Raw genomic sequence first — 20,206 nt, 5'->3', positions numbered from 1 at the left:
TCACTCTAGGAAGATCACTGGGCTGGGATATGGGGCACTGGCCCAGATGCCTCCTGGGGTGCCTTCCCATATGGTTTATGGAGCATGTTACCATTATAAAGTTGGGAAATATTTGAATTCTGGAAGCTGCATGGGTTCCAGGTAGAAGAGAATAGGGGCCATCATGAACACTCCAATGAAGATGAGTGTCCACCCACTGGCCTGAGCGTGGTGCTTATCCCTGGTTCTAGCCAACAGCCCATCCAATCCTCATGGGTCCTCCTCACTGATGAGCAGGAGTCCTGCGGGGCTCCTTCCCCCGACTCCTGGCCTCCAGCCAGGCCTGTAGCATCGAGCAAACCCATCTGTGACACAGCAGGGTTCTGCCCTGTCTTCCTCCAGCGGCCCTGGGGGCCCAGCCAGGGAGAAGGCTTCCTGGTGTCCACACCCAGGCTGCTGTGTGAAGAAGCACTTGGCACACATCTCATGATGCCAGCTACTGCCAAGAGCCAGCAGTATTTTATGAGCCTTAAAGATCTTGTTGTGCCAGTCCATTATGAATTATTGAATTAGCACTGCGTATTTATGGCAACTTCTTAATAGTTTAATAATTTATTCATCCCTTGTGGGTCCTTTGGTCTATTTCTTTTAATTGTTAGGGAAAAGAGTCTTTTTAGAACTAACTTCACTGGGCTACTCCCTTGGTGCTTCCAGGATTCTGAGAGAGAACCCCACACAGTCTCTCCCACATCAAATACAGATGCCCAGACAGGAGCTGCCATACTTCCCCTACCCGTGGCTCTGAGGGGAAACATCCTTCTGTGTCCCCACAAGCAAGCTCCCTATTGGGGTGCACCCTGCAAAGGAGGGGGTGGCCTGCACCCTCCAGTGGGATGTTCCTCGCAGAGCCCTGTAGCACCCGCCCTTTGCAGGGTCCGGCCTTTCCTCTCCAATGAGTCGTGCTCTCGGGAGCTCGCTGACTGACGGAAATCTGCAGAAACTGGCTGTGTTTCCTAGTAAGCACTTGCAGGCCATTGAGCCTGGTCATCAAGGGAGGCCTAGGTAAGGGGAGCTACGCAGTCAGGACTCGGCTGCTTCCAGGGTGAACGTCTCGAACAGGCCAAGTGTGTGAGTCCCGCACCGAGGATGAGAGCGGGGCTGCTTGTCCTGGTCTCCCTGGTGCCTGAGCGAGGCCATTGGTGAGAGCGTCCCCTCTGCATTGGGGGTTTTGTGAGCAGATTGCACATTTACAAAGACGTCGACTTCTTTACAAGTTGAGCTGTCTTTGAGCCTGGATCTCTCTCATGGCCTGCAGTTTCTGGACCATTCCATACTTCCAGGGAGATACAGCAAGAGTTCTGTGAAGAAATCCTTGTTAGCAGCTGCCAGGAGCTGCCCTGTGGGAGGTGGATGGGGTTTTTGCTGAAAATAAAACTCAGACTCTTCAAAGTGGTCTTGGAAGAGGCCAGTGCCCCATCCTTGTCTCCCGGTGTGCAGCTAACGATGCTTCTCTCACTGTTCCCAAGTTCAGCTCAGACAATCCAAGCAAGTGCCTCTCAGCCTGAGCTCCCGCTTAAGTGGGAGAAAAACTGCTAATCTTCAAGGTCAGTGCTGCACACACTGGAGCCTGCTTGGGAGCTCCTGGGTGTGACCAATGGATCCCACCCAGCCAAAATGTTAGATAACAACAACAAAATCCGCAGCTCTCTGATCACTCTTCGCCACTCAGGTTTGCTGAGTGTGAGGAGCGGCGTGCATTCCAGGACGTGAGCAGCACACAGCTGCAGTTCACCAGCTTGCTCAGTGCCCCCCTTCCAGGCCACTGCTGCAGGCGTGGCCAGCAATGTTCACCTGTGTGCCCAGCACTGACCACGCATCTGTGTGCATCAGGCAATGTGCTAGATGCTAGGGACACAGCAAATCGCCACTTGGCCTTGATCATGAAGGGGGACCGGGTGAGGGGGAGCCAGGTGTGCAGCAGCATGAGCCACCTTGTGATAACCAGGAAGCTCCTGTGGGAGTGCAGCTGGGGAAGCGCATGTTGTGCCCAGAAATCGATGAAGAGATAACGCGTGAGTCACCACCTCTGAAGGCGGGTCTACCAGCTGACTCAGCATCAAGTCATACCAGGCAGGAAGAATAGGAGCTTACAAAAAAATTTTGAAAAATGGAAAAGGCTCTTGAGAGCCCCCAGAGTTGGGTATCATTCTAGAATTCTGTGTCTCAGCATGGAGTGACCATACAATGTGTTTAGTGTGGAATGCTTTGGAGAATCAAAGAAGGTATCATTAGTAATTACACTAGGACAGACGCCTACACCCAGACTGTCCTGGGGAGTCGGGAATGTTAACCTGAGCCGGATTCTCTCTCCCTGAATCAGGTGCACTCGTCCTGCCCTGGTCAGACAGGAGACAGCAGGGCACCGGCTGGCCCTCCTCTCTTTTTACAGAAGACGATAGAAGACAAATACTATGCCATCTGCCACCTCCATGGTTTTTGCAAACTACAGTGCAGAAAACGTCTGGGCTTATGTGCCAGATTTGGGCTTTGTCTCAGCCCTGCTATTGAACCATAAAGACGCTGGTTTTTCATTATATTCAAATTGGTACCTTAGTGAGGCAAACACTGAGGAAAAGCAACTACTTGCATCTGGACCTTGTAGGGAACTTCTCCTTGACCCGCGTTGTCCTTTAAAGCTGCGATCCCAGGGAGTGCTGCTGTCCCATCTCCGCCGACCTGCATGGACAAGCAGTGTAGACGCACATGACTTTCATCCGGGTGCACACTGCACCCTCTGCTTCCCCGGGGAATCAGTTCCCTCAGGGAAACAGGCACTGGTCCTGACCATGTACCCCTCGACCAAGGCAGACTCCATGGCCTTCCTCCTGGGTGTCGCCTCTCCCTGGGGTCCTTCCCTCTGGTTTCCAAGGTGACACACTCACCCGATGCAGGGGACAGTGCAAACATGGGCAGTACACACCCTGCCACTGCAGAGCAGGGGCCACATGGCCTGGGTTTTCTGGGATAATTCTGGGATCAGACACCCTCTCCCATTGTCCACACAAGGACTTGGATCTGTCAGGCATATGTGTTTTAGGTTTGGGATAGCAAAATGTGAAATAGTGGGGCTTCCTTGCCTGTAGCACATGACCCAGAGAAACAAAGGCCCTGGGTCCATTTGCAGAGCAGGTCATGGCTGCCTTGAGTCCACACCACACAGGGCAGGCCCATCAGTGTTGGTCACTGAATATTGACTACCCACAGGATGGGCGAGAGCATGCACCAGTGGTGGCGAGTGCAGATCCACACACATCAACTGCCATGCCCTGTGCGCCGGCTGCCCCTGGAGCCCCACGGTGCCACCTGGGGTTCCCACCAGAACCCACCTTCACAACTGTGCCCACTCTGCCTCCAACTCCTCCCTTTGCCCCAGCCTTACTTTGCATTCCAAGTCACATCAAGTGCAGGCTGTCACAGGCTCACACTCTGAAGTGCAGACCTGCTGTCCTTGCCAAACTTCCGGTTGCCTTGGAAGGAAGATGGGTGGGCCTGTTGGCTCAGCTATGGGGGAAGCAGGACCACCCACGGTGCAAGGCTACTACTATCACCTCAAAGTGAGGATCATAAAATGTAAACTCCGATGCTTTCCTCCATGGCGAGTTTAAATTTGGCAATTCAGCCCTAGTGTTCCCAGGAAGCAGGTCACATCCAGCCTGCAGAGGGGTCAGCCCAGGGTCTCCCTCTCTCGCTGTGGCCATGGCTGCCCCTGTGCTTGTCAGAAGACCTCTCCTGGCACTGGAAAGGGCCACGTTGGACTGCCACGGATTTGGAGCTGGCCTCCATGCACAGGCCACGTTTCCCTTCAGTAATTCCCACAAGTATAACCCAGTCACCCCTGCCCATGTCCTGTGTAGACACACCTCAGTGTCCACACTCACCTGCTCACAGTTCTCTCCGGAGCCACCCCTGATGTATGCTGCTGCCTGGGACATGGGCGCTCGCTGGATCTTTCTCAGCTTCCTGTGAGCTCCAGAGGATGCATGGTTCATTATTTCAGACAAGGAGGCTGAGACTGAAGGAGGCTGACTCCACTGCCAATGCCAGCTGGCTCGTGGGTGGATCCTGTGTCTACCAGCTCCGGCCTGCCCACCCTCCCCGCTCCTGATGTAAATAAGGCACGCTCCACTCTGCTGATGACAGACCAGATTAACCTGGCTGTCCCATGGGAAGCAGAGGAGAGGGCTCAGGGGTGCTGGTGGGAGCTGCCAGCCGCGGGGCCAGGGCAACATGGCGGTGTCTGCTCCACTCTGTACTCTGCTCTTTCATTCTTCGCTTGAAATCCTGACGTGCTGAGCTCAGAGACACTGGGTTCCCGCGTGTCCTCAGGAAGTGCTCTGTTTGCATCCCTGAGAGAGGACCCATCTCGTGGAATTCTTCCCCCGATGAGGACATGCCCTGCTGCCGTGTGGTCATCAGAGAGACTGACCACAGTGCCAGGTTCCGGAACACTGTGATGACTGCTTCCCACTTGAGCCTCAGGCAGCTGTCCCGGGCGGGCCCCTGGTCTCCACCTGGGCCCTAACCCAGCACCGTGCACGGTGGGTGCACACCGAATGTTCATGAGTGCAGAGGAGGGAGAAGACGATGAGGGTGAGAAATCAGGACAAACTCTGTGTCCCCCCAGTTACCAAACAGGCAAGAAACCCACAGGAGGTACCCCAAAGATCATGCAAATACATCCTAATTCTGAAGCCACAAGACGACCTTAGGACCTTGAATACTAATTGAGGAGTGACCAGTGTTGGAACGGGCCAGGGTCAGAGGTGATTGGAGACCTCATCAGCTCACAGTGCACTCAGCCCCTCTTCACACGGCCGTGGCACTGGTCTACACTGCAATGGACTCACTGTGCTCCCATGCTGCACGAGTCCTCTGCTTGCTCTAAACAGCGGGGGCCAGAGGGTGCTCTTGGACGGAGTGGAAGAATTCTAACCCACGGCTGGTTTTCAATAGTGGGCTGACGTAGTGGGGTTAGCTCCCGTGTACTTGACTGCTTCCCTTGTCCTGCTAATTGTGGGAAAGGCCTGAGCGCTGGCTGTGGTATGAAGGTTCCAGACAGCAACTGCACTTGCAAATCCAGAGACCACTGAGGATGGCAGCTGCCGTGTGGACCTGGCTGGCTGGAGCGGCTGCTGGCCTCAGTGCCGTAAACCCTGCCGCCGTGCGTGGGACCATTGGGTTGTGCCTGTCCTCACTGGGGAGCTTCGCAGCAGAGGGGCCAGAAAGCTCCTGTCCATCGTCCCGTGGACTTGACATTAGCTGGGCTGAGCTGGGTCCTCCCTGGCCAGCTGTTAACCACATGACTCGGGCTGAAGGAATCCTGAGAGATCAAGTCCCACATTGCTCCTTTTACTGCTGGATTCTCCAGGGAACACCCAGTGGCGGCCAGGTCCACTTAGGCCCAGGCACCTGTGCTTCCGGAGGTGGAAGCCGACTCAGACCAGATGCAGACTTCCACGGTTGTATTCGATTAACATGCCCCCCTATCAAACAGGAACTTCACTAGCCATTGTCCTGTTCGGTTTTCTGGAGCGTATGTGACCATTCTGCTTTTTAAGGCTGTAACAGCTGTCGCATATAAAACCTATACTTTGTACCACGGATGCCCTCCTCCCAAAATTCAGCCCACTGTAAAACATGACCCTTGAACCTGAACTCATTTCAAGATACAAACCATATACTCTGATTCTACCCCGAGGGGGAACCATTTCTCATAGTGCCCTCATGGCATGCCCCCCTGGTAGCCCCTGGTGCTTAGAACAAAGACGTTTTGAGAAAACTTGAAATGGGTACTCTTGCATTCTTCCAAGAAGCTCGAAGAGACTCTGAAATTCTCTGGTCTCGGGGGGGAGGGAGGCAGGAAATTAATTCTTAAATTACAATTTAGGAAGCAAAACGGCAACTTCCGGACTGCCTTATACAGGAAGTCGATTCAGTTACTGCCCCTAAATATGAGCTTGCAGACGGGGGCATGTGCCAAGCAGGGACTCCATCATTTCACCCAAAACCCCACTGTCCTATACAACAGGCATTGTTCCCATTTCGCAGACGGACACTGAGGCTCTGAACCCACGCCAGCTGTCTCCCAAGGCCGTGCCGTCACATAGCTTCCTGCTGTGCTCCCAGCCTCCTCCTCTGGGCTCTGTAGGCACAGCAGCTGAAAGGCCAGGGTTCTCCACATCAGGCGGAGGCAGTGTGGCCAGGCCTCTGTCATCAGACGGATCACCCTGTGTTCTGTGATGAGTGAGGAGATGCTCGGAGGCCCAGGATGGCCACCCTCTAGCCCCGCCCCAGGAGGTGCACTGCATTGAGGATCCTCAGAGGGAGTGAGGAGCAGGGAAGAGCCATGACTCAGACGATGAGGTCTTCTGGTACGCGGGGCACTGAGCAGACGGCAGCTTCTGGATCTGAGTCCAGGGTAAAATGGAGGTGCCCAGTCCCTTCAGAATAGTCAGCAGCTCTCACTCTGTCCAGGTGCCCATGGAGCCGTTCACCCCCACACTTGGCAGTTTAGCCCCCTTTAAAGTGGGTGAGTGATGTTTCGATGTCTGGGCCAACAATCAGCCAGTTATCTGTGGATGCAGTTTCCTGTCAGGTGTTTACCGCCCCAGGTGTCCACAAGTGCATTGTCATCTAGCAGGATGCTTAGAAGCCTCTAGAGCCCCTCCTACCGTGGAGCCCATGCCCCCGCCCCTCTAAGCACAGACCTACAGAGCAGCCCGGCATGAGGTTCCTCCGGAACCAGTCAGCCCGAATGCAGGCATGGATGGCCAAGAGGGTGGCTGGTCTGTGTGTCGCCGGCTCTTCCCTGAAGGACTGGAGGACTCAGAGTCCAGCTCCATGGAACTGCTGACCTCTCCCTGAACAGAGCGCCTGCCTCCTCTCCCTTTGGAAAACACTCCAGATCCCAGGCACCAATCCCAGACAGAACCGGATCCGGGCTGTGTTCTGTCCAGCTTAGAACTAGGTTGAAAGCACTTGAGCTGCTCCCCGTGCCTGCAGTCAGCCTCACTCGACCATCCGACACAGATGACCCGTTGTCCCAAGGTAGTAGCCGCGGACGCCTGGCTTCCGGTCATCCTCAGGGTGGTCCAGCCGGGCCCTGCACGCCTCCAGCCGCTGCGAGGAACAGCAGCGCCATCTAGTGGGGATGCTCTGAGTTCCGGCAGTCATCAGCTGTCACGCTCTGAAGAATGACATTGCCCAGAAGTGCCCGCGTGCAGTCGAGTGAGACGGCTCCCTCTGCTCGCAGCGTGCTAATTATTATTTTGATGTCCAGAAAGTTAACAACCCAAGTAAATGAAGACCAAGTCAAGAAGATTCTTAAGAGTCAAGAATGTCCGGGAAGGATTTGCCTTCCATCTACTTGTTAGGAAGTATTTGTAAACCCAGCCCAGCAGGGGCCCCTTGCCTTTGCTCTGTGTCTCTGCTGCAGACTCCCGCGTGCAGCTCAGCTGGAGTGTCACCCCTTGGGGTCTGTGCTGACCGCCTTCTGAAGTACCCAGCATGCTGGGCAGTGCCCGCCAGTCCTACCTCCTTTGGACTCGAGATTCCTGTGAGCAGCCGCTGTCCTGGGCACTTGGGGCATTGGGCAGCAGTGACTGCAGTTGCCAGTGAGTGATGGCGAGGTCCTTCCCAGTCAGTGCCCACCGCATCCACCCGCCTGCCACAGAGGCTGCGCTGGGGGTTCTCACGGCGGGACCAGACATGAGAGCATGCGCTGGCCCTGCCTCCCCCGCAGTGCCCAGATGCCCCTGGCGGTCTCACAGCGGCACGGCACTCCTGGTACTCAAGTCATGGGTGCAGCCTGAGGGAAGCCTTCTCAGGTGCTGTTAGGATCCTAGAAAATGAAACCGAGAGGCCAGCTTTGTGGCTCGGTGGGCTAAGTCACCGGCTGGGACCAGCATCCCATATAGGAGCACCAGTCTGAGTCTCGGCTCCTCTGCCCCAAGCCAGCTCCCTACTGTACCTGGGAAAGCAGCAGATGGCGGCCCAAGTTCTTGCTCCCTGCCACGCACATGGGACACCCAGATGGAGCTCTGGGCTCCCGGCTTTGGCCTGGCCTAGCCCCAGCCATTGTAACCATTTGGGAAGTGAACCAGTGGATAGATCTCTCTCACTCTACCTTTCAAATAAATCAGTAAAATGAATCTGTAGAAAAAGAAGCCGAGACCCTGACATGCAGCCCTCTGAGCTCAGCCACTGACTCTCCAGGGAGCACCGACTTTCCGGGAGATTTTAGGCGAACTCCCCCTCTGACCACTCACGTGCATTCTTCCTGGGAAGGAAAGCCTCTCCCAGGCCTGCTGGCCCCTTTCCCGGGCAGTGCTGTGCTGCTGACCACTGTCAGTGTCCCGCCATGTCCCCACCATCCCTGCTCCCTGGGCTGTAACCAGCGCCTGCAGGTGAAGGAGCTGCTGAAGGTCTCAGCACCGACAGCTCCCGCCACCTCAACCCCAGAGCACAGCAGTTCCCACCGCAGGCCCAGGAAGGCTGGAGCCACGGCCGGGCTGCCACCTCTCACCGTCCTGGCCACCAGGTCCCTTTGGTCAATTTCTTCTCACCTGCAGTGGACTGAGAATCTGAACACTCAAGCCATTCCTACACATCAAAATAGAAATCAAGTAGAGTGAGGCTAGGGTGTCCCAATGAGCCAGGGCTTTATGACTTGTGTTTGATTTGAGACCCTCTTGTTGCTGACTGTCCCCGATCAGCGGTGTCACTGTCCCTGGCTACAGCTCAACCTGTTGTGAAACAGCAGTGGAGACATGAGGCAGTTGTGCGTGGATGGGGCTGGGGTGTGTGGTCCCTGTCATTGTCATTGTCTCTGTCGTGGTCCTAACTCTGAGTTCTGTGTGCTTGAGCAGTGTGTGTGTGTGTGTGTGTGCGTGCGTGTGTTGTATGTTTATAAAGTCACCTAGTGGAGCAGGCTTTGTTGCTAGCCCATGTTACAGATGAGGAAACTATGGAAGGTCAAACAGCAGCCCACCAGCCAGGCCCTGGCAGCCTCGGCACGGAGCACAGACCACCTGGCATCCGCCTGCACACTCGCTGCTGTCCTTCTGCTCTTGGGCCTGAGGGCGGCCCCCTGATGGGCTGAGTGGTTTGCAGCTTCCACTGCAAGCCTCAGGAACCGTAGCACTGGAGACACAGGGGCGGATCACCAGGCACAGCACTGCCCCCCAGGCTCGGCCTCTGGGACCGCAGGCAGGTTTGCAGCCTCTGAGTCACCATTCCTTCCTCCATAAGTAGCGATGACATCTGCTGAAGAAATCAGAGTTCACAGTTTTCGTGGAATGTGCTGTCACTGGGTGCTATTAACATAAAGAGTAGTTTTTAAGAACAAATCCATGATCGGGTCAGAAAGTAAATGCTTGCATAGATTTGAATACCGTCGGCTTGTCTGGTGGAGTAAGACACTCTCAGATTACTTTAGTTTCTTGCCTTAAAATCTGCATCTCTAAATCACACACTTAAAATTGAGGCCGCTCGGCCCCCTGCAAGGAGAAGGTTGAGCTCGTGGCCAGCATCACATGGCCTGGACAGTCCCCGTGTCCGAAGCCTGGCTCCCAGCACTTTACTGTGCAACCTGAGGCAAATTCCTGGCCCTCTCTGATATCTACAACTGTAGATAACGATGCCTCCCTCGCAGGGTTTACAGGATTGGACACAACAATTCCGCATGAAGACCTAACCAGGCAGCTGGCCTGGAGGAAGTGGTCAATAAATCGTAGCCGTTATCACCTCCACTCATTCCTGACCTTTGTGGAAACAAGAACAAACAGCACGTCAAAGGCTGGGTGCCTCTGTTGTCCATGTCAGACTCCTCCCCTGGGGTTTTTAGAGTGCATTTCCACGAAGAGGAGAAAGCATTCATAGAAAATGGACTTCCTTGAACCCAGATCAAAACTACTGATTTGGGAAAGATCCTGCTAAATGGAACCTTCCGGAAATGCTCCATTTGATTTTCAGTGGACCAAGGACTGGACTGCGTCCCCAGTGCTAACAACTTCTCTGTGCACATGGGCAGGCGTGCGAGTCCCATCCCAAGTGTCCCTCCATGTAACTAAGCAACCCCAGTCCCTGCCAGGATGCCCGGGAAGGGACAGGCCAGCCACTCACACAGCCACTGATTCCCTTCCTGCTGCACACGACCCTGTTGTTGGCTGAAAAAGGACCCTGCATTTCTCTAGGGGGAGCTTCAGGGCTACTGGGAGGAAAGCCAGGACCCCACACAGCCAGCGGGAGCCGGGCACAAAGGACTCCACCTGCAAGATGAAGTAGCCCATCGGCGCAGTCCTGAGTCCTTCAGGGGAGCCCAGGGTCGTTTCCCCAGGCTGGCCTGCTCTCTGCAGCCCCCTGGGAGTCCCACTGGGATGTGGATGCGTGTAGGGACAGGTAGGTGCATGTGGGGCAACTGTTGTGAAGGCTGCAGAGAATGAAGGCACTGGAGACAGTGCCCTTAAGTATGGGGAGGGGAGGTCCCCAGAGACCCCCAGTAGCCATCTGCAAACATGGAAGTACGGGGCGGTAGATGCTGGAGGGGCCAGCATCCATGTTGCCTGGGAGCCACCATGGCTGCTCCAGGGTCCCCTGGGCTCCTTGTCTGTTGCAGTCAGAAGGCATAGACAGGCAGCATGCCACGGTGGCAGAAGCCGGGTCAGGTCACCCTCACCCGAGCTGGGGCAGAGACGTCACATCACCTGGGACCTGTGCTGACAACACATCAGAAAAGAATACCATGTCAGCTCATTGATAATTTTTACATCAATTACAAATCAGAATAGTAGGGTTTCAGAAATGCTGAATGAAATTAAGTATGTTGAGACGTAGTTCAATAATAGCCGCTTTGGATTTCAGAGCAGTTTTAAAAATATGAACTCAGGTTTCTCAGCCCCGGGACTTCAGTTCAAGTTGAGATGGTGAAGGTCAAGCCTGGTATTGATGACCTCTGTCCCTCACAGGGTTTCCTGTCCCTTAAGCATCCCCAGCCATTTGTCCTGCAAGTCTGCCACAAAATACCACAAGGAAGGGACCTTTCCTCTAAGGGAATTTAGCAAGGAAATGAAAGGGAACTCTTCGTAAGGACAAATGGTGGCGTGAGGATTGGTGTGGTCCTTAGCAGGTGGCCAATAAAGGATGTCCATCCCTTCGAACAGTCCCAAGTGCATCAACACTGGGTTTCTGCTGATACAGGAAGTGTTTCTGGGACTCTAGGCCAGGCTTGCAGTGCCTTTACATTTAAATAAGTGTGGTATCTAAAGACGGGAAAGGCCTGAGGAGACAGGAGATGGAGGGGGCCAGGGATGACAGTTTTCACCGTCTTTGCTTCCCGAGAGAAAATAATGTTGCATCTTGAAAACGGCATCTGTCAGAACAATTTCCATCAGATTAAATCAATCCTCAAAGCAGCTATCCCAGTTTAGAGAAGCTCGGAAATGTAGGTTACCCTTTGCAGGCAACCTGAGGAAATATGAAACACCTGTCCTGTGCAAGCACAGCTTAGCGCCCAGCCTCTGCCCGGCCTCCTCATTTGTGAATTTGTGTCTCAGCTCCCATATCTCAAACAGTATAGAAAGTGTCTTTACTACGTAATTACAGTAAATGATTCCTTATCAATGTTTGTAGAGATTTATTTATTATTTTTATGAAAGGCAGAGTGACAGCAAGTGAGAAAGACATCATCCATCCTCTGGTTCACTCCCCAAATGGCCACAACAGCCAGGGCAGAGCCAAGCTGAAGCCAGGAGCCAGGAGCTCCATCCAGGTCTCCCACATGGGTAGCAGGTGCCCAAGTACTTGGGCCATCCTCTGCAGACTTCCCAAGAGCACTGGCAGGAAGGTGGATCAGAAGCAGAGCCATCATGACTCCAAGCAGCACTCTGATGTGGGGTACCAGTGTCACAAGCGATGGTTTATCCCTGCACCATCGCATGGGCCCCGAAATGCTAGGAACTAGGATGGAAAAAGGCTTTGAGCCAGGGACCTTGTAGCCAAGCTTGATGAAAACCTGCAAGGACACTCGTGCCCGGTCTAAGGCAGAGCTCTGAGAAATGGATGTACCTGTGAGGTATTATGGGAAAGACCGGCCCTTGACCATCTTGTCACAAGCCAGATCTCCTGATGGCCAGATGGGGGCCTGGTCAGTATTTGAGGAGAGAGGAGGAATTTGAGGGGAAGCTTCCTGTTCACAAAGACCTTGAGCGAGTGGTTCCTAAGAGTGCAGGCTGGTGTTTATGATCCCGTACTGCAAGGAAGCTGATCCTTAAAATCAGCTGCTCCATCCACACCACAGTGAGATGACTTTACACCTATTAACGTGCCTTTCTCAGGGCCAGCTCTGTAACACAGCAGGCTAAGCCTCCGCCTGAGGCGCCAGCATCCCTTACGGATATTGGTTCGATTCCCAGCTAATCCACTTCCTATCCAGCTCCCTGCTAATGGCCTGGGAAAGCAGCAGAAGATGGCCCAAGTATATAAACCCCTGTACCCACGTGGGAGACCTGGAAGAAGCTCCTGGCTCCTGGCTTTGGGATCAGCCTTTCTCCCGCCATTGCGGCCATTTGGGGAGTGAACCAGTGGATGGAAGATCTCTCTCTCTCTCTCTCTAACTCTGCCTCTCAAATAAATCAATCAATCTTAAAAATAAAAGGTACTAAAAAAAAACAAAACAAAACAGGAAATAGCAAGTATTGGTGAGAAAGTGGAGAAATCAGAACCCCGTTTATTGATGGTCTGATTCCATGTAGCAACTGTGTGAACAGTGGGTCAGTTCCTCCAAAGTTAAACATACACTGACCAGACGATCTGTGCCGAGTACCTGCACGGAACACTCAACGTGGGCACTGGAACAGGTGTCGTGCACCTGGCTCATGGCTGCATATTCCCAATAGCTGGAAGGTATACAGGCCCACCGAGAGAGGAACAGAATACAGTCTGTCCACAGTTTTCAGCCTCCAAAAGGAATGGAATTCTGACCACACTAGAGCAGGGATTAGTCCGGAAGTCATTAGGCTGAGGGAAATAAGCCAGACAAAATAAAGACCAGTATGGCTAATTTCACTTGTACAAGGTCCTCAGAAGAGTCACACTCACAGGGGTGGGGAGTGGAAGCGTGGTGGCCAGGGGTCTCTGGGAGATGGGGGTGGGGAGGTTATTGTTTAGTGGATACAGAAGGTATTTGGGATAGATGGGAAATAGCAGTGATGGCTGCATAATGTTTTGGATGTGCCTAATGCCACTGACTGTGTGCTTAAAAATGGCTAGGATGGTTTTAAAAACTTAATTAGCTATTGGGGTTTTGAAGCAAATTTGGAGGGCAGGAGAGGGCTTAAACTATGTCTTTAGGAGGAGCGTTGTCCTGGAGCTCACCAGAGCTGCAGCAGACACCCCGCCAGGTCACGGTCAAGTCCCCGGGTCTCCTCTCTCGGGCAGCTAAGATGTTGCACCTGCAGCCCAGTCCTCGAATGTCAAAGTACAGTCTTAAAGCCAGGGCCCCACCTGCAAACGTGCTGGCTGTGCCAAGTCTTCCAGGACTTTGCCGCCCACAGATGCCAAACAGGGCGTTGGGAAACCGCAGTGCAGGGTGCAGTCTGAGGTCTCGGCATCGCCCTTCCCTGCACCAGGTTAACAGGACGGAATGCACATGGTGTAGGCTGTGCCCCAGAGGTCGGCTCTGACCTGAGCTCCCTGCTGAGTCAGGTGCCCTGTTCCTGTTGTTCAGCGCAGGATGAAGCAAGTTCATGCCTTTGTATCCGAGCCCTTTTGACCAGGGCCAGCAGATCCTCGATCATACCACATCCCAGGCAGCACACCCAGCAGGATGAACGGGACTCAGACCTGGCTGCGTGGCCAATACATGGGGTTGGTGTGGCCACAGCCACTTCCTGGCCAAGGCACTGTGGCAGGAACAACGTGGCCTCCTCCTGCCCCACAGTCCCATCCCCTCAGCAGCTATGTTTCCTGGGTGTGCGCCAGTAACACAGGGTGTCCGTTTAAGGCCTCCCAAAACAGAGGTTTGGGAAAGATGGCACTTGAACTTTTCACTTCTCTGGTTTTTAATATTTACTTACTTTTAAATATTTAATGCTAATTTAATATAAAAAATAATGTTCAATTCTGCAGGTTTTTTATTTTCTTTTTATTTCTTTGAGGATCAGAGAGACAGGGAGATCTCCCATTCACTTGTTCACTCCCTAGGTGCCCTAAATGGCCAGGGTGGGCCAGGCCAAGGCTGGGAACACAATGTGGGTGGCAGTTATTTGAGCCATCACTGCCTCCTCCCAGGCGCTGGTGGGATGCTGGAGTCAGATGCAGAGCTGAGAATGAAACCTAGGCACACCAGTGCGAGGCGCACATCCCAAGTTAGACATCCTAACCACTGCACTAATGCCTGCCCTTTACTTATGCAGTTTTTAGTATTCACTGTTCCTAGATTCCTTTTCCAAAGGGGTTCTCAGCGGTGTCTGCACCCCACTGCGGGGGCACCCCTAACCAAGAAATGATTCATCAAAGTCATATAGAATGTTCCAGAAAACTCCCACTGCAAACCCTAAGAGCCACTTTGTACAGAATACACCACAAAGCACCTAGTTTACAGGGAGGCTAGCATTCCTCTTATCAGAGGGGCCTGACGGCACCAGCTGTCCCTGGGGGTTACAGGAGCATCCCAGTGACTCCTGGAGACGTACTGCCACCACTGCTGTTTCCTGAGCACTCAGAGTCTGGACCACAGCTCCCCAGCTTTAGATGCAAACCGCCTAGCCCCAGATCCCTGAAAGCAAACCGGGCAAGCCTCACCCGTGGATGGGATCAAGCTGGCATAGTAGAGTGTGCTGTCAGAATCCAAATGAATCCACACAGACTACACCAGGTGCTTAAACCGAGCTCAGCTCACTCACCTCTGGCTGGCTATGAGCCCTTTCATTAAACCATAAACATAAAGGAAGAAAAAAAATTCCTGCCCAGTTAACCACACACCAAACACCAAATAAAGCCAAGGCAACACCGAGGGAGTCTGTGTGCTTAGTAAGACGTGAAGCTGCTTCATCCCAAGAGTAGCAGAGATGACTTGGGGGAATTTCAGTGTTTTTGGCTAAAGCCTTTGAGTTGTAAACAGCCAGTGAACTTTCTGAACCCTGGGACTTTCTTGTGAAAGTCAAGTGGGTTCCTCGACAGGACCCCAGCTGCGGGGCAGAGGGCAGAGCCGGGGGAAGCAGAGCAGAGGGAGATGGGCTGAGAGGCCACGGGACGCACTCTGCTTCCCTGCCCGGCGGGACTGGCCTTAAACAAAACTGCTGTGATCGAGGGACCTCCCCTGTCCCCTCCTCCAGGCAGTGCCCCAGCCTCGCTGCCCCGGCTGGGCTGACCTCGTGTCTGCTGCCTGCTCCTGGGTCTCCACAACCCTAGCGAGGCCCTGCAGAGGTCCACACACCTGGTCCACTGCCTCCACTGTTGGAACTACAACACATAGCAGCCACCCCCCCCCCAAAAAAAAAGCATAGAAAATCTATCAGAACACAGAAGCGTTCTTAGTTCAAAAAGCCAATTACACAACAATGTGACTGTAAGATAAGACATGAGGAAGGAAACAGTATATACATGCACCAAAGACAGACTGGAAGGATGTTTGGTGTGTTAAGAGTGATTAACTCCATGCACTTGAACTTCACATGTTTGGGCCAGTCTGCTTGTCAACAACTGTTGACAGTGTGAATTCAGGGGGTGAGAAGTGACAGTACCTTCGCAGGGACTTCTGTGTGTGTGGAGAGCCACAGAGGCCGAGAGTTTGCCCTGTCTCTGGGATCTCACCAGTCAGAAGCCGCCCGAAGCCTCAGACGTGTGGGCACTCCAGATGGGAACCCGTGGCTGAAGGCAGGGGGTTCACCCCAGAGGGAGGCTGCTGCCCCCTGCTGCAGGGACGCACTCACTTCCAAAATCTCGTTAAACCAAAAGTCGGCTTGGCCATCGTTAACATCCCAGAATTAAACAGAAAACAGAAAGAAAGGGCTTTTCAGCAACTTGCCTGCTGTTTGCTGCAGTGCAATGTCTGCTCTCACTCCTGGTGCCAGAACTAACCTCCGGAGACGGCCGCTTCTGAGCCCCACAGTCTGCTCGCTGTAATCAAATAAGACGGAGGAAGGAGGTGCTCGCTGATGCCGCCTCGCAGCCGCCAAAACCATCGCCGGTTCCATCGCAAACCGGTCCCAGGCCCTGGTGCCGTGCCACCTCTGTGACCTTTGCCGCTCAATGCGCCTTTCTCCTCTTGTTTTGCAGCCCACCTAAGCCAACCGTGTTCATCTCCGGTGTTATCGCCCGGGTAAGAGCTCGCCATTCTCTCTCTGAGCACCTGCAGGTGCAACAGCGCTTGACCTCTCCGTTTCTCCAGCTCTTGGGCAGCGGCCTGGAGGAACCAGCCCCACCTGTCACAGGGTCTGGGGCCCCTGGCTCTCCATCGTCACACTCCCTTGGAGCACAGCTAGGGCGGTGGTTACAGCCCTTCCTCCTCTGCAGCCCATGGCCCAGGGGTTTGTAAGTGACCTGTGAGCTGAGGATATCTTTACTCTTTTAAAATGATTGAAAACAATCAGAATGTTGTGACATGGGGGAAAGTGCAAGGTTAGTGCCTGTGACTAAAGCCCGGATGTCGCCCAAGCTACTACCAGCCATTTATATCCTAGACCTTGTCACTTTACCTCTCACGAGCCCCCTTCTGATATTAACCACAGCCCTGTCACAAGCAGACCCCACAGCACCACCCACCGTGGTGCTGCTGCTCTTGGGAGAGTCAAGTCCCCAGCACCAGGTGTCCGAAGAAGATGGCATTATGGGGACAGCTCCCTATTGGGACTGTGGCCACAGCCATGCAGAGACTCTGGGACAGATAGTTGGCAAGGCTGCCACACATGAGCAAATCAAATGCCATTGCCAGTCTGAGATCACCCCTTGGCCAGGGAGCTCTGTGAGAGCATGCTGTGGCTCTAGATTGTCCACAGAGGGCCAGACCCATCCCCACCACACCCCTACTGCTGGCACAGAAGCCAGTGGGTCCCTCCCTAGGAAACGTGCGGCCCTTCCCTGGGAAGTGTTGGGTTGGATCCAGCTTTCAGCCCTGGCTTGTTTCCTTCCCTTCAGGGCCCCGGGCCCAGCTCACAGTGGAGGCAGCAAATCCAAATGAGCCTGGATGTGGCCCTGCCTTGCCCCTGATTCAAATGATCACAAACACAGATGCCAGCTGAATGGTGGGGGACCTGTGTCCCATGTCCCATGGCAGAGCCAGCAAACCTTCTCCCCAGCCTGCTGGTTGGTGAGCTCCTATACCTCCAGCCCCTCAGTTCTGATGGCCACAGCCCCTGAGAACCTCAGCAGCCCACAGGCAACAGGCCCCTGCCACCGGGCATCATTCCGTCACTCACTCCTGGTCCCCGCTCCCCCTGCAGGGTGCTGGTCAGGTGCTGGGTGGGAGCAGGGCTCTGGGCTTACACACATACTAACCAGCCATACACTCCGTGCCTCCCACAGGGTGACAAAGACTTCCCCCCGGCGGCCGCGCAGGTGGCTCACCAGAAGCCCCACGCCTCCATGGACAAGCACCCGTCACCACGCACCCCGCATATCCAGCAGCCGCGCAAGTGAACCTGCCCCCAGCCCCCAGCCCCCCCCCCCCAATGCCCCGGCTCCCCACCTGCCACAGCGGGAGATGTAAGACAGAGCCAGGCATTCCCGCCTTTGCCTTAACTTTCCATATTTAAAACCAAAAATGGTTCAAGCCCCAAACCCCGTTTAGAGACTCCTGGTGAGAGGTCACCAGGGCTGTTGCCCCTGGAGTGAGCAGACGTGGCCAGGACCCACATGCAGTTGTTCAGGCTGCACCCCTCGTTCTGCTGCAGCAGTCACCTGGAGCCCCCACCAGTGGTCAGCAAAGCCACAGAGAGGGTGGAGACCAGGGAGGATTAGATCAAGGAGGGACCAACGCAGTCCTCCTTTCAGTAGGTGGGCGACAGAGCCTCAGCACCTACGGGCAAGCGAGCAGCCCCAGCTCACAGGGCGGGTCTCCGAAAGTCAGCGTAGGGAAGACCCTAGAAACGGGCAGTGGCCACACTGAGTTCCCCTCCCCTGTGTGGTGGGAGACCCTACACCAGAGGGAACAGCAGCACCTTTGGCCACGGGGGGCAGGAGAGCTCAGCGTGGGGGCCCCCCCAGGGACATCGAGGCCAACCTGTGCTGCTCAGCCACTGCTCCTGGCGCTGCTGTGGGGTTCTGGAAGTGACCCCTGGCCAGGGTGGAGGGGGGAACAGGACAGGCCTCCTGGAGAGCTGCCCCCTGTGTACTGGCCATTAGAGCAGGGAGACCCTGCTGGTCTGCCAGTCGCCCAGACTGCCCCTGCCCCGAATGCACACCTGCGGGGGGCCACGCTCACTGGCCCGAGATGCCGCACACGACCCCTGGCTCACGGCGTGCTTGGAAACACCAAGAGGGCTCCTTTAGGTCGACATGAATACCCTCCAACAGCGCTCAGAAAGGGGGTGCAGCCACCTGTGCCACTCACCTGCAGTGGAGTTGTAGCCACGTCCCCCTACCTTGCACTCCCCACCAGCCTTTCTGGTGCCTTCTCCAGACCCTGTCCGCCAGCCGGAAGTAGAGCAGACGTGGAGAGGCCCAGCACTGCCCCTTCCCTGAGGGTGCAGCTCAGCGCCCCCTCCCAGTGTGCACCCCTCCAGGCCTCGTGTCCCCACCTGTATATGGCGGCGAGAACCAGGCGTGGCTTCCGGAGAGCTGGACATCACCAGCAGCGCAGCCAGAGAACCTACCACACAAGCCGCCTCGGCCGCGCAGTCCTCTGAAGCCAGCGTCCAGGACCGGGCTCCGAGCAGGCGCCCCCGGGCGGCCTGGGCAGACCATCGCTCTGTCCATCTGCCACAGACCCCCAGATGCAGCCTTGGGCCCCTGTGACTCTGCGGCCAGAGGGCGTGCCTTTATCTCCCCCGGTGCAATCTTCGTGTTTTTTCACCCAGACCTGGGGTGCGTGTGGGTTCGCGACCACCAAATACAAAACGTTTTCCTGGATGAATTTCTCAATCGTTAACTTGAAGAATTAATGATCATGGTAATAAATCTGCATTCCTGCCTTCCCATTGTGCTTTTCTTTCTGATATCCCAGGGCTTTCCTGTTCACATCTCACGAGGGTTGCCAGATGGTTCCCTAGAAACAGGCTGTGTGCGCAATGGGTGCCCTCAAAGGTTATTTCCAGATGCAAAGGCGAACTGCTGGACACCCGGCCACCGGAGCACAGCCATCGACTGAAACTGCCTAAGCCGGGAAGGCTTAATACAGTTGAGCACGGCACACCACCTGGGCCCAGCAGCCGGCTCTGAGCGCCGTGGGGTCTTCGGGAACAGATTTAAAAGAGAATTATCAGTATAGTACGCCCCGGGTTGTGGCGCGAGCAGCTTTTGATGTGTGAGACGTTGACCTTGATCAAAAAAGGCCCGCTGGAGCCATGTGAGGAAGATGAGAAAACAATTACAGCTCTTCATCCTGGGGGCGGGGGGCAGCTGTCGCCCGGCCCCCAGCTTGGCGGGGTAGTTCTGGCAAGACTGCACACAGCAGACCTGGAACACCCCCCAGGGCTTCCCACCTCCTGATCAGCATCACTGTGGCTTCCTGTGGCTGCCGTGGCCACGTGGCTCACACTGAGAGGCTGACGACAGCAGGAGCGTTGCTCTCAGTTCTGGGGTCGAGATGTTGACGTCAGGGTCTCCAGGGCCATGCTTCCCACGGAGGCGGCAGGGAAGGACCCTCCTCACCTCTCCCAGCTTCCAGGGGCTGCCCTTTGACAGCTGACCCAGCCTCTGGCACTGGCCACAGGGCATCTCCCTCTGCATGCGTCTGTGCCCGGACTGTTCACGTCATCTGCTAGCTGTCCCTTTAGCGAACTGCCCTCCTGAAAAAGCGTCGCTGGAAGAGTAATTCCCCTGCTGCGGATCCCAAAACCCAGCAGCACCGGCCGCAGAGCCCTGGAGGCCTGTCTGCGGCAGGCACAGAAGCCTGGAAGTGGAGATGAGAAGTGGCCCCGACTGCAGGGCTGTCCGCCCCCTGGTTCAGCGCTCATGGCTCCCAGCGGCCCCTGTCCCCAGTCCAGACACCCACAGTGCTTCCGACTCCCAC

The 20,206-nt window shown here is 55.0% G+C and overlaps 1 protein-coding gene across 1 annotated transcript in view; it reads left to right on the top strand.

Moving 5' to 3' along the window:
- The window catches only part of DAP (death associated protein), a 55,809-nt gene extending 36,646 nt beyond the window's left edge, over positions 1–19,163 (top strand). Inside the window, exons 3-4 of the mRNA XM_062211823.1 lie at positions 16,315–16,357; positions 17,560–19,163. Coding sequence (XP_062067807.1) covers positions 16,315–16,357; positions 17,560–17,673 — 157 coding nt within the window. The 3' untranslated portion in view covers positions 17,674–19,163. The remainder of the gene's footprint in view (positions 1–16,314; positions 16,358–17,559) is intronic.
- Positions 19,164–20,206: the final 1,043 nt, after the last annotated feature.

Source organism: Lepus europaeus, chromosome 15, assembly GCF_033115175.1.
Source record: "Lepus europaeus isolate LE1 chromosome 15, mLepTim1.pri, whole genome shotgun sequence".
Lineage (NCBI taxonomy): Eukaryota > Metazoa > Chordata > Mammalia > Lagomorpha > Leporidae > Lepus > Lepus europaeus.
Note: the sequence above shows the minus strand (reverse complement) of the source record. Positions and strands in the feature narration are given on the sequence as shown.